The following is a 13,880-nucleotide window of genomic DNA, read 5'->3' on the forward strand; positions in this document are numbered from 1 at the left end:
CTCTTTAGGTCTTCATCTTTGAATAAGGGGAGGGTCAGAACTGGGGTGAAGGTGACACTGAGAAGGTGCTGGAATGTGCAGAAGAGTTCCTGTGGTACTCTCTGGCCCAGGAGCCAGGACTGGGTCTGGCTCCACACCCCTGCCTTTGCTTCAGGACCCTTCCTGAAGGAAGCTAGCCTAAGCCCCAGGAGCACTAACACATCCTAGGAGCCCTAATGGATCAGGGAACCAGCACCAGGCACCACCAGCAAGGGCATTCCGTGCCCAGCTGGGGCTGGCAACAATGGGCCTGTGGAACCCTCTCCTCTCCTCTTCTGTTGGAAATGCTGGCACCTCACAGCTGGAAAAAATTGCTTTAAATTTATTTCCTCTGAGCAACCACCCACACTGTGCCTGCAAAAAAAAGATCTGCCAACTTGGGAGCCCAGTGGGCCCTTGCTGAGGACCTCAAACCCATGTTAGTGCCAGGACCACCCCAGGGCCTTCTTCTTGAGAGGGTAAAGTTTTTATAGGCTCACAGCTTTTCAGGCATTAATTCACAGTGTTTTCAGGCATTAATTCCCTATTGGCAGAGCAGCCACTGGTGCACTCACAGCATCCCCTGTCTCTATAGAAACAGTACACTCAGAGCCCAATTCATAGGATGGTTATTAAAGAAAATTCATCAATTATAAAGCACAAATTGTCCTTCTTACTTCTGCCCATCACCCATGGCACAGGGACCTGTGGTGTTGCCATCATGTTCCCTCTCTTAGGCAGAATCTGGGAAAGCACCCCAGATTTGAGGCACAGGCAGTGCCCTCCCATTGAAGCCTTCATTGAGACCCTGGCAGGATAGAAATGTGTAGGGCTGGTTCACTGCTAAACTGAGGGTATTTTAGTAAATTAAAGTCACTCCCACAGGACAGCTTTGATCCAGTTTGTGTCCCAGGGCAGTTCTGGAACTCAGATCTTGAGTTGGTTTGAAGAGTCCTGAGGAGCAGCCCCCGAGTGAGTGCAAGCCTGGAGGCAGGTCTGGGGGCAGCACTGGCCCAAGAGCCCTCCAGAAGCCTTGGGAAACAGGAATTGCAAGATAAACAAGTAACTGTGAGTGATTACATTAATATTGCTGGAGGACTATCCCCAGGTTTTATTAGCAGCTCTTTCATTGTGATGTGCTTGAACTAATTAGTTCAAAGAAGCAGCTGGGGCCAGACCACATTGAAAAAGGGCTGCATCCAAATCTTTCCCTAATGTGTGGTCTGCCCTTTCTTGTGGCTTTTAAAAATGTAAGCAATTGCTCAGGATCCTTTTTGGTGACCTGAATATTACTCATTTAAAGGTACCACTATTTTATCTTAGAAACATGGTGGGGTACCACAGAGTAGAAGCCTGCTCTGGTTGCAGGGAGGTGCTGGATTACGCTCAAGGTCTTTACATCCCTTTTTTTAGGGGACTGCTGATATTTTGTTGGTTACACTGTAATTTGGCCCTAGAGCAGGTTGGCTTTCAGAATGCTGGGCAGCATCATAGGTGAGAGGCTCTCCCAAAAAACCACCTGCACAGGCTGGCATAGATGCCCTATTTTCCCAATTTCCCACCACCCAAATCTAGAGACAAAGTAAGAGGACAACCAGATAGGAGCTTGAACTACAGACTTTGGTAAATTACTTAAACTTGTGTGTTTTGCCAGGGTAAATAACCCTCACTAAGATCCCATCCATGCCCTGCATACAGGTAATCACTGTGTGGCCTCCATCACTGGCATCAGCCAAATTCAGGTAAATGTGCTGGATGTGGCATCTCCTAACTGAATAAATGCCAGGAGCTTCAGCCAACCTATGGCTCTTCAGCACAGAAACCTCACTCACCACTCTGCCATCAGCTCTTCCCCAAGCCTCTGTCTCCTCCACCCCCTCTCTGCACTGCTCACAAATTCTTCCCCTCACCCCAGGGCTCTGCAGCACTGCCAGATCCCTGCTCTCCTGCCAGGGACTTAATTTGTTTGTAATTGAAGAAACCAGATGGTGTTTTACCAGGTTAACAACCTCTGAAAGGGCAGGGGTTAGAATTAATGAGCTTTAATTAGGAGAGTAACAGGTCAGATCATGTTGAGTTGCACTTCAATGCAATAAATTACTTAGGAGCAATAGACTCTTTATTTGCTGGCATGTTTATAAACTCACAGCCCACACTCATGCTGTTGAGACAAATAAATGCTGAGGGTAAAATACAGCTTGAGGTTTTACAAGCAGTGTGAGATGTTGCAAGGTACAAGGTAATGCAGGCTGAAGCTTCAAGGGAGCTCTCTGATTTCTTATGAGGAATCAAGGTTTTTATTCAGACCCTGAATATCCAAAGGAAGTTACTGTGATGAGTTATTTATTTTAATTCCTTTCTGCTAGTGATTTATTTCTCAGCAGAATGCATCTCTAAAGCAGCATCTCCTTAGCAAGATGAGCGGTGACCTTCTGCCTCCACTTCCACCCAAAAGTGTCTCAACTCCTCCTAAAGTGTCAGAATACATGCAGGGGAAATGACCAGGAATTCATTCCTCATCTACAGAGTTTAATGCTCTGCTGCACTTGTTGGAGATCTCGTGGTTCCAGGAGAATTTATCTGCCAATTACTTCTCAAAAAATAATGAAGGGTCATGCAGTACTTGGCAGCTAAGAGCAGAAAAGGGAGAAGAGAACCAGGTTTTAATTGGATCTCAAGTATGAGATGAACAAATATTTCAGAACTTTCAATTAGCTGTTGGCCCGAGGCTTAAATTGAATTAAGAAAACAATGCTTTTAGGGTGTCTCCATCTGGGGGGAGAGTGAAGATAGGAAATGTGATGAGGAGGTGGAAAACATCCTGCTGGGGATACTTCAGAATTCAGCTGCTTCTTGTGTTTGCAGAGACCAAGGCGGTCAAATGGCACAGCCCATGCCTGAGAAGTGCCTTAGGTCAGGATGCAGGTGGGTTTCCAAGCTCTGGCAGAAAATCCTCTTCCCACATCCAGCTCCCTGCACTCACAGCTTCAGGGTGCAGGGCTGGAGGACACAGGACAGCCCATCCCATGTCCTGTGAGAAGATGCTGCCTGTGCTCAAGGTCCCAGGAGGGCACCAGCAGTCACCCAGGGATCCCCTTCGCCCTGCTCCACCTTACCCTGGTCCCTACTGCTCTGGCTTGTCTGCACATGCTTTTATCAATGGCTTCCTCTGAGCTGCTAAGGAAAAACCTCTCCTAAGGAGGGAAAAATAGTCTGTACTACAAAAAAAAGATCATTACAAGCAAATCCTCACATTAGCAGAAACTCCTCCATTTTCTTCAAGAAGTAAATCACAAATCTCTGCAAAACTTTCTTAACAACAATAAATAGGAACTCTGTTCCTAAATTCACATTATACAACATACACAAAACAGTACAAAAATTAATCCTTAAATTCCAAATGCATTATGTTTAAAATAATTGCAAAAACACAATGTTCTCTTCCCTCATCCTATATCTAAATAGCAAGGGACAAAATAAATATCTACATTTTAAATCTAATATCTATAGTCTATATCTAAATATCTAAATAAATAGGGGCAACATAGATGGTTTAATAACATGCAATATAATAATCATACATGCAAAATCTCCCTACACACAAAAAAAACCCTGGTCCTGGACAGTTCCAACACACTGAGGGGATTTGAGGTCTTGTGCTGACTCACCCAGTGAAGCGATTTTCTGTAGATGCAGAATGGTTAATTAACATCTTGTGCCCTTGAAAATACCATGCACATATTTTTCTGAATGGATGCAAAATTTTAGGCTCTTTTAACACTATAGTTTGGTGAAAGTGTTGACTAGTGAGGCTGCATTGGCTGTTAAAGTAGTACTTCACAGTCACTTGAGGTTTACTGGTGGCAGACACTTGTTTTATTTGGCAAGAGCCCTAGGGTTTGGCTCATTTGCAAGCTTTTTGATTTTACTCATAGTCCAGATAGTCTCTTGCAAGTCTGGGGCAAGTGTCCTTGGGCTGGTCTCCTGGATGCTGCAGGGTATGAATATCTGCTTTGCTTACAAGGTGACAGCAACAATAAATATTTGTGTCATTAATCACAAAACACTTAATGGACTTCACAAGTTCTTCCCAGGAAATAAGAGAATTTCTTCACCTGCCATTGAAATGCACCTGTAGCTGGGGCAGAGAGAACACTGCTCTGTGGTAATGACTACACCACACTGGGGCTTAGAGGACAAGAGTATAGCTTCCAGCTGAAACAACCAGAGGAATTTGGATAGGAAAGGTGAAGTTATCTTAAAGAAACTCAGACCACAGCATTGGAAGTATTTCTGATACATCAGGGAACACTCATTATTAGTTTGTTCATTGTCCAAATCCATCTGGTCTGGGCCTTGGTTTCTGTGCTATTAGCACTGCAGTGTTTCCAGAAACATGACAGGAGGCTCATGACACCCAACTTTGGTTATTCCTAATGCAGGAGTCTCCTCCAGAGAGTGCCTTTACAGCCAATGGCCTCATACCTTGGAGGCATTGATCTCCTCTGTATGGATGTGTATTCCTCACAGGAGAGCGTTGAGATCAGAAAGTGCCTGATTGTTCCCATTAGCTTCAGAAGGACTCCAGAGGAGCAGCTTCCATGGGGTGTCTGTGTTACAGGCAGGTCAGTTTGGGTAGGAGAGACTCACTCTAACAAAGTGTATTTTTTCCTTGAATGCCCTTCTGTTCCTGGGATTCCTTTCTGTGCTTTGGCCCAGCTCAGCACTTGCACCTAACACAAAATGGGGTGGCACTGCTACATTTAACAACAGATGCTTTAGAGATGCTAAATATTGACACGTGCCTAATGCTTCACCAAACAAGGATAAATCAGCACTAAGGAAAGGCAAATTAATTTGCTTATAACAATACGTTTTGTTAAATGCCCTGAAGAAATATTGAATGAAGCTTGCCGCAATGCCAAAGCAATTCCTCTTGGCACTCTCCCAGCACAGTGTGCACAGCCACACAGCTCCCACTGCCTGCATTGTTTCAGGCTCGCAGGATTTGTTTATTCTTCTTTGCAGGTGCAGGGAGCCTGCTCAGATCCTCCTGCTCGGTGAGGTTTTGCTCAGAGCTGTCGTGAGAACAATCCTTCACAGCACTGTAGTACACCGGGGTGGTGCAGGGGGCAGGGTGCTCTGCACTCTTCTCCTGGCACTTGTACAGCTTCCTGAAGGCAGCCCTGAACTTCTGTGACATGAGGTTGTAGATGATGGGGTTGAGGGCGCTGTTCAGGTAGATGCACAGGCGGCAGAAGAGGAGGAACCAGGTGTTGAGGTACGGAGGGTCCACGAAGGAGTTCACCACCACCAGCGTGCGGTACGGCAGCCACAGCACGGCAAAGAGGGCCACCACCACAGCCAGCATCTTGGTCACCTTGGTGGGGGACATCAAAAAGAGAAACAGCCAGATGGGGCTAAATCTCCTGCAGAACTTTGCCTCCAGCAGAACTTTCCCCCCAGCAAAACTTTCCCACCTGGAGCGCTGCTGCAGACAGCGAGTTTCTCTCTCTAAGCATTTAAAAGAAACACCCAAGCCATGGGGTTATTTTTCACTTTTTTCTCTCCATTTTAATCAGGGAATCATCTTGCATAAATAAAACCAGAAATGATAGGTTTTCATCTACCATTGAAGAGCCTCTAAATCTCTTTAGAGAAAGTATTCACCGTCCTGGAAACAGGCTGGGATAACCATAGGAATGTCTGTACCAGAAAGCAAATTTGAAAATTGTACATAACAGTAAATAAATGGGGAAAATACTTGTCTAAAGGCGGGGACCTTGGTTTTAGGGGTGCCATGGGATACACTTCATCTCCATCCCTAGGGTTTCCTGGTTTCCTACACCACCCATATGGCTCCAGGGAGTAGGCTCCTGGTACAGAGCAACCCCGGAAGCAGAGGAGACTTTTAGGAATCTTATATTACTTGTGCTGATTTAGGGCTAGTTAGCTGCTTACCATGGGTAACTTTAATTTTCAGCACACTAGGGGAGTACTACATAATCATATTGGGCGCAAAAAGAAACTGAGAACTCAGAAGTGAGCAATAACTGCCCTCAGCTCAGCATAAACTTGTTTAGGAAATTGGGGTTTTTCTGAAGCACCAGTCATCCTAGTAATTTCAACAGCTGTTTCTTGACAATCTGCTAAGTGACAATCTTCCTCAAACAAATTACTTACAAAATACACACATTCCAAAGAAGAAAATATGACTAAACACTGATGCCTCATGCAAATCTAGGCAGTGGTGTTTCAAACATCAGAAGGGAAGTTGTGCAATAATCCAGTTATTAGTATGAAAATAGGTACTGGGATCACATTTAGAGTCTCAGCTTTTTTTGGAGTGCTTTTTTACTTCATCAAAAGAAACTATGCCTTTCTGTTATGCCGTGAGTAGAAACTGGGAGTCACTGTTTGTGACAACAAAACTTCTCCTAGAAGAGAGGAACTGTTACCAAGCTGTGGCTGAAATAGAAGGGTTTGCTTATGTGGATAAATGGAAATGTCAGGACACTTCCAAAAATAAGCTCTCACAGTGATACAGTGAGTGCTGAGGCTGTTGCTAAGACTGAAGCTTGTTTCCTGCCACAGTGTTTTGCCTTTTGGGAAAGATATGAGAGAACGTACAAGTGTTGTCTCACAAACCTCTGTCCAGCCTCTGCCCCTGTCCAGGGAGCCACAGATGCTTCTCCCCAGCCAGTATCCTCCCTCCTTGCTCCTGCTCCATCATTCCGAGTTGTACATCCTTTTTTTAGGAATCCCACTCCCTCTAGTGGTCCCTCTCCGGGAGGAGAAATACGGACTTGGAGGTGTTCATAGAGGTGATAAATACAGCAAAACTCACACCTTGCGTTGTCCTGCTCAGGATTTAGGTGCTTTTGAAGCCCCAGCGAGAGAACAGCAGCATCCTCATACCCCAAAAGCAGTGCAGTTCTGGGGGGCTGTGTAGGAGCACAGCCAGAGAAAACCTGTCTCAGCCATCTAGGAGAAAATGGGCACCTCTGAGAGAGCCCCTTTTGGACCTTTCCCAGGGAACTCTGGGCATGGGGTCTGGAAGAGCCAGTTCCCCTATAAAGAGAGGCCAGAGCAGGAATGCTGATGTGAGTGCCTGTCCTCTGTTCAGAGGCACCTCCAGAGCTACTCACACACACCAGCTGGAAACCCTGGAAAACTGCTTTACAGTTTAAAAACTTTGTGCCATATTTATTCTTTATGATAGCAGCACTGTTATGTCAGGCCACTCAGGGGAAGTCTTTGCATGCTAGGATATTTTGGGAGGTAATGAGAATCTCCAGTAAACTCCTGGTGTAACAGTGAAGAGAGCACAAGATGTTTCCAGGAGCTGGAATGCCTCAGCAGCCACTTGTTCTAATGGTGCTGGATCACACTGTACCCCTCCATGGCACAGCACTGCAGGGGGAGCAGCACAGCCCCTCCAGCCCCTCCGGCAGCTGCTCTGGAAGGAGAAATCCATCAACCAGCCAAGAGCCCTTGCTGCCAAACACCCTGCCCGAGGCTCCTGCAGCAGCCTGGGAGAGCAGGCAAATGCTTTAGAAGAAGTCAGAACTTGCTTTAAACGTTTCAGAAAAAAAGGAAGGAAAATCTGGACTGGAAAGACTTAGAAGTTCATGAAGAAGTACACGTTCTCTGAGCTGTTTGCTTCCCCTCTGTGACCCTGATTCATCTCTCCTGGGAATGGAGGTTCCTCTGCAAGGCAGGCAACAAGTTACTGAGCTGGAAACAGGACAGGCTGAAGTCTACTTTGGGCTATCTGCAAATCACAACACAGCTAGTGATTTCAAGGACTCAAGCCAAACTCCCAGATTCAACCCTTTCCTTTAAAAGGAAAGCTGAATGGGCCCTGCCTATTCCGAATGGGACTGTCCCTTGTCTAGATACTGACCTGTCCAAAGGGATGGGACACAATGCTGAGATTGTCCATGTGAACAGAGCAGTGAGGACAGAAGGAGGTGGAAGGAGAAGGACATGGGGAGAAGCAAGCAGCTGAGAGACACAGGAATCACCAAAATGCAAGCACACCACTGTGACACCGAGGTGACTCACCTAGCTGGCTGCAGCCAGGACTCCAAGGGAAGACAGTTCTCCCTTCTCTTTGCTCCTTTAAGTCTGAGTTCCCATGCACAGGACACTGTCTGAGAGGTGACCCAGCCCTCTCCTCCTCGGGGTGGCAATCAATAATTAATTAGCCAGCAGAAGTGCCTGCACTCCTGCCTCTCCCCAGCTGAAGCCCTGTCCTGCTCTACCAAGCCCAACCAAAGCAGAGGGAGCCCATCCATGCCACCAGACCCCAGCAGGGCTTGAGTGGCTCCTTTGCAGCAAACCAACCCTCCCCACTCCCTCCAGCAAGGCAAACAAAGCACTGTGGCACCTCTTTCCCTGCCAGAAGCCCCTCAAAGCCCCAAGCCGGGCACACCCAGCCCCTACCTGCCTGCGGGAGCTCAGGGCGCCCCTGGTGCCCCGGCAGGAGAGCCGGAGGGAGCTGCCCAGGTGCACGGAGCCCAGGGAGGAGTGCTGCTGCTGCTGCGGGGCGCCGGGCAGGGGTCTCACGAACAGCATGCGGGCAATGAGGCCGTACAGGACAGTGGCCAGCCCCAGCGGGATGACATAGAAGACGGCAAAATCCAAGAAGTAAATGGGCATGTAAAGGTTTCTAGAAACCCGGTAGCCGCAGATGACCTGCGCCCCGTCCGAGAAGGTGACCTGGGTGGTGTCCACCAGGAAGAACCACATGAGGCAATAGAGGGAGGTGAAGAGCCACAGCGAGGCGATGATGCGGCGGGCGCGGGACACGGTGCACAGGAGCTGCGCCTTGATGGCGTGGCAGATGGCGATGTACCGCTCCACCGTGAAGGCGGCGATGGACCAGGCCGAGATGTTGATGCCCAGGTACTGCAGGTAGGTGATGCAGAGGCAGCCGGCGTAGCCGTACACCCAAGAAGCCACCACTTCGGAGATGTTGGGTAGCCCGGCCGCCAGCAGCACGATGAGGTCGGCCACGGCCAGGCTCACCAGGTAGCAGTTGGTGGGGGTCACCATGTGCTTGGTGCGCAGCACCACCAGCACCACCATGGCGTTGCCCGCGATGCCCACGCCGCAGATGAGCAGCACCAGCAGGATGGTGACCACCTGCAGCTCCAGGGGCTGCCGGGGCATCCTGCCCAGGCTCTGGTTGCCGCTGGCCGAGCCGTTCTCCATCGTGCCCGCATCCATCGGCGGAGCCCCGCGCACCCTGCGGCGGCAGCGGGGACCGGGGCTGCCCCGAGCCCCCTCCCCGCATTCCCGCCCACCCCGGCTCCTCCCTCCCCTTTTTTTTTTTTTTTTAATTTTTTTATTTCCACGATTCACCCCAGGTCTTGCAGCCGCCCTGCTCCTGGCATCCCCCTCCCCTGCAAACTCTCAGCCTGCCGGGGCAGGGAGCGGCTCCCCGGGACCCTCCGGCCGGGACTGTCCGGACCCGCCAGGCTCCCGGGGCTCTCCAGCTCTCCCCTCAGCCGCCGGGACCCCCGGGAGGAACCAGCCCTCCCCCGGGACAGCCCGCAGCCCCCAGGGCCACCTCAGTGCCCGGGACCCCGCATCGCCTCCCGCCCGCCGGGTCCCAGCGCGCCCGGAGCCGGAGCGGGAGGAGGAGGAGGAGGAGGATGAGGAGGAGGAAAGGAGCCCAGGCAGGGGATGGGAGCGCAGGTGAGAGATCCCAGGGTGGGGTGGAGCACAGGCTGAAAGCAGCCCAGCACTGAGTGGGACCCCGGAGTGTGGGTGCCTTTGTCCCCAGCCGAGGCTTCGCTGTCCCCCAGTGTGACCGTGTTCACAGGGGTCCCAGGATGAGGGAAGAGATGAGAATGTTGACTCTGTGTTTCAGAAGGCTTGATTTATTATTTTATTTTATATATTATATTAAAACTATACTAAAAGAATAGAAGAAAATGTTTCATCAGAAGGCTAGCTAAGAATAGAAAAAGAAAGAATTATAACAAAGGTTTGTGGTTCGGACAGTCTGAGCCAGCTCACTGTGATTGACCATTAATTAGAAACAACCACATGAGACCAATCACAGATGCACCTGTTGCATTCCACAGCAGCAGATAACCATTGTTTACATTTTTTCCCCCAGGCCTCTCAGCTTCTCAAGAGAAAAAAATCCTAAGGAAATGATTTTTCAGAAAATGTGTCTGTGACACCCCAGGGCAAGTGGAGCTGAGGGTGAGGAATCCTTTATTTCTCATCCTCAGGAGGATGGGAGTAGAGATGCCAGTGAGATGAACAGCCTTTCCCGTTTGCCTGGGACTGGAGCAGAGGAATGGCACCTCTGAACATGGGGCAGTGACCTCCTTGTGCTGTCCTTCCTTTCCCTGTCCCATATCGCCATGATATTTTCTGAAAAATCCCTTTGCCAGGACCCTGAAAAGCTGAGGCCTCAGAAACGAAATGTAAACAAGAATTATCTGCTGCTGTGGAATGCAACAGGTGCATCTTTAATTGGTTTCATGTGGTTTTTTTAATTAATGGCCAATCACAGTCAGCTGTCTCAGACTCTTGGCCCAGTCACAAGATTTTATTATCATTCCATTCTATTCCTTGCTAGCCTTCTGATGAAATTCTTTTTTCTATTCTCTTAGTATAGTTATAATATATAATTTTCTTTTAATATAATATACATCATAAAATAATAAATCAGTCTTCTGAAACATGGAGTCAAGATTCTCATCTCTTCCCTCATCCTGGGACCCCTGCAAACACCACCACAGTCCCAAACAAGCACAGTGTCACCTCTGAGGGAGAAGGCTGAACCAGTCCTGGACTGGGAGATTCCAAATCCTTCCAGCAATGAGCCTGGGGTATCTGGTATCTCCCTGGTGGTCAGGTTGGGAGATCCAGTGTCTCCCTGATGGTCAGCAGGAAACACAATTTGCTGCCAGCTCTATGCTTGCTCCTGACATCTCTGCAATCTGTCAGAAAATGCACTTTCAAATTGAAAGAGCAAGTGTGCTAAGGGGCCCCTAACCTGTGGAGTGGAGGAAAGGACAAGGGGAGAACTCTCCTTTTATTAATTAGATTTCAATTAAAGGCAGAAGTGTGCTGTTAATCCCAGACACTGAGGCACATATCCAAAGTGTGAAGGATCATTCTGATGCTGAGTTATTCAAGTCCAGCATTTCACAGGCAAATTTTTAAACCTGGGCTGCACAAACCTGGGTGGATGAAATGACTTTTGCCTCAGCCCAAGGAGCAGCACTCTGTCCCCAGGCTTTGACATGCTGTGGCAAATAGCATTTTCCCCTTTGCTTTGGGAAACTTTATGCTGCTCTTTGGCAGACAATAATCCATGTAGGCTTTTACTTCTTCCCGTGATATTTCCTTCACCTATGGGTCAATTTTAAAGGACAATTATTCTCTTCTCTTTCCATTTGGTTTCCTTAGGGCTCCCCTGGCAGCCTGCACCAGGTCCTCCTTGTCCCTGCAGCCTCACACCCTCTATGGCCCCAGGTTTGGGGCATGGCAGCTCCTGTCCCTCACTGCCCTTCCGTGGGAAGGACTGGCAGTGTGGGCACGAGTGTTTGCTCACACAAGCCAAGGGCTTTGTCTATTTTGGTGCTCTGGAGTGACTCAAAACCAGACAAAAGTGCAGCACTTCATCCACTGCTGCTGTCTCACAGTAGTGCTGCACATCCTCAGGATGGGGACTGTGTCACAGAACTGTGTGTGGAGGAGGAGGAGAAGGGACAAATCTGGCTCAAATGTCCTGAGAGGGGGGTTGGGGTTCATTTGCTTCCTCAAACCCATTCCAGGAATTGGCTTTGTCGGATCAGGAAGCAAAATTAAGACAGACTCCTACAAGTAGAGGACAAAGCTTTGTTTTGGTTCAGACCTGGAACGCTGTGCAGCATAATTGCAGGTAATTATTTCCCTGGCTGCTTTGCTCTGTGGCACAGACAATCCAGCAGTTATTAGTGCAGATAACAGCAGCATTAAAGCACCCCACTGCAGCAGCTCCTCCTGCCTGTGCCTGAGCTGCTCTGTGTCCATCCCCAGGCTGGGGCTGGGCTGGGGGAATGTGTGCCTGCCCAGTGCACTCACTGGGGGATTCTGTGTCAAAATTGTGAGGTTTGCTGTGATATCTGTTTAATATTCCCTGTACATACTCCTTCAGTAACTGTGATGTTCAGGATGTGACTGAGGCATGTATTTAAGAGGCTACCCAGCTTGACACTTGCAAAAATATTTTCTTCCAGGTTGACTTAAATGTAAATGTTTTGATGGCCAAAGACATTGATTTTTTTAACTAAAATTCCACGTTTTGTTCTTTTAGCACACATCAGCATTTCCTTCTCTGCTGGCATCACCTGGCACTGCCATCTATGAATACCTGCCACCACCCACTCTCTGAAACATCAGCAAAGAGAAATCTTCATTTTCCTGAGGTCCCCAAATGGGAATGGCCATGTCCCTGGGTGCTGGCAGGGCTGTTTTTGGAAAGGGGTGTTCGTGATGGTGTTCACAGGGGTTTTGGATAAGGGAAGAGAGGAGGATCTGACTCCATGTTTCAGAAGGCTTGATTTATTATTTTATGATATATACTACATTAAAACTATACTAAAAGAATAGGAGAAAGGATTTCATCAGAAGGCTAGCTAAGAATAGAAAAGGAAAGAATGGTAACAAAGGCTCTGTCTCGCACTCTCTGTCTGAGCCAGCTCACTGTGATTTGCCATTAATTAAAAACATCCAACATGGGCCAATCACAGATGCACCTGTTGCATTCCACAGCAGCAGATAATCAATGTTTACATTTTGTTCCTGAGGCCTCTCAGCTTCTCAGGAGGAAAAATCCTAAAGAAAGGATGGTGTCTGTGCAGCTCCATGGCCAGGTGAGCAGCACTGTGCCCAGGCTGGGTGCTCAGGCAGCTCCTCACTGCCTTCAGGATGTCCATGAAGTTTTCTTGCAGCTCATCCCTCTCACACAGCCTCACTGGGCAGCTCCCTTAGTCCTATGAACAGAAAAAACTCTGAGGTTTTGTATATTAAATAAACAGAGCTAAAAGAAAGTGATCCTCCTACCTAAATCTGTGAAAAACTTCTTTCTGTTCCCTTGGGCTTCATTGCTACAAATATTAAATCCATAAAACTTCTGCTGCTAGAGCTGGGGCACAGAGGTGGCAGTGTCCACGTGGTGCCAGTGAATGTGGAGAAGTGCAATTACAGAAACCACAAGTGATTTTGAAACCCTGGTGACAGGGTTTAGGCAATGGCCAAATTCTGAGTTGTGAGTGGTGGTGGGGAAGTGATTCTCACTCGTGCACTCTTGCAGCTCAGCAGGGAGCAGGCAGGAGGGTGCTGGTGGCTCTGCTGAGCAGCCTGAGGGCTGACAGGTGCCAGTGGAGATGGGGAATGGGCCAGTCTGACAGAAGCAGCAGGGATTGCTCAGTCAGAAAGACAAAGGAGAGAGAAGTTCTGTCATAATAACCTTCACTGTTTCAGAGTCACAGGCAATGAGTAAATTGCTTTGGAGTTTTCTGGGTTATTGCCCTCAGACATCAAGCAAAAAAGGCAGCTGTCAAGGAATTAAACAGATACAAAATTGATCTGGGTTTGTGTTTCATGAACACAAAAATATGGAAAAAAAAACCCAAAACAACAAACTCTGGTGGTTTTCTACTGGTTTCTGTGAACAGCCCTAGAGGGAGCAGCTCACAGACCTGGTGGCATCACACCCATGCCAGCAATGTGGAAGGGAACAGCTTTATGGAAAATGCTGAAGACTGAAGGAATGGAAAACAATTAAGAGGAAGGCAGTGGTGTGGATTTCTGTGGGTGAAACCATTCCAGGTTTGAAGATGAGAATA

General features: G+C 48.3%; 1 protein-coding gene across 1 annotated transcript; it reads right to left on the reverse strand.

The window, feature by feature from the left end:
- Positions 1 to 5,011: 5,011 nt before the first annotated feature.
- Positions 5,012 to 9,252, reverse strand: LOC131564536 (thyrotropin-releasing hormone receptor-like). Its single transcript, XM_058814989.1, has 2 exons — positions 8,467 to 9,252; positions 5,012 to 5,398 (listed from the first exon to the last, which is right to left on the reverse strand). The coding sequence occupies exons 1-2, from the start codon at positions 9,250 to 9,252 to the stop codon at positions 5,012 to 5,014; spliced, it is 1,173 nt and encodes a 390-aa protein (XP_058670972.1).
- Between the last annotated feature and the right edge of the window lie 4,628 nt (positions 9,253 to 13,880).

The sequence above is a fragment of the Ammospiza caudacuta genome, chromosome 15, assembly GCF_027887145.1.
Source record: "Ammospiza caudacuta isolate bAmmCau1 chromosome 15, bAmmCau1.pri, whole genome shotgun sequence".
NCBI lineage: Eukaryota > Metazoa > Chordata > Aves > Passeriformes > Passerellidae > Ammospiza > Ammospiza caudacuta.

Coding starts and splice junctions, on each gene's coding strand:
- LOC131564536 (XM_058814989.1), bottom strand. CDS start 9,252: ATGGATGCGGGCACGATGGAGAACGGCTCGGCCAGCGGCAACCAGAGC. Junction 5,399..8,466: donor CCCTGAGCTCCCGCAGGCAG/GTAGGGGCTGGG, acceptor TCCCCCACCAAG/GTGACCAAGATGCTGGCTGT.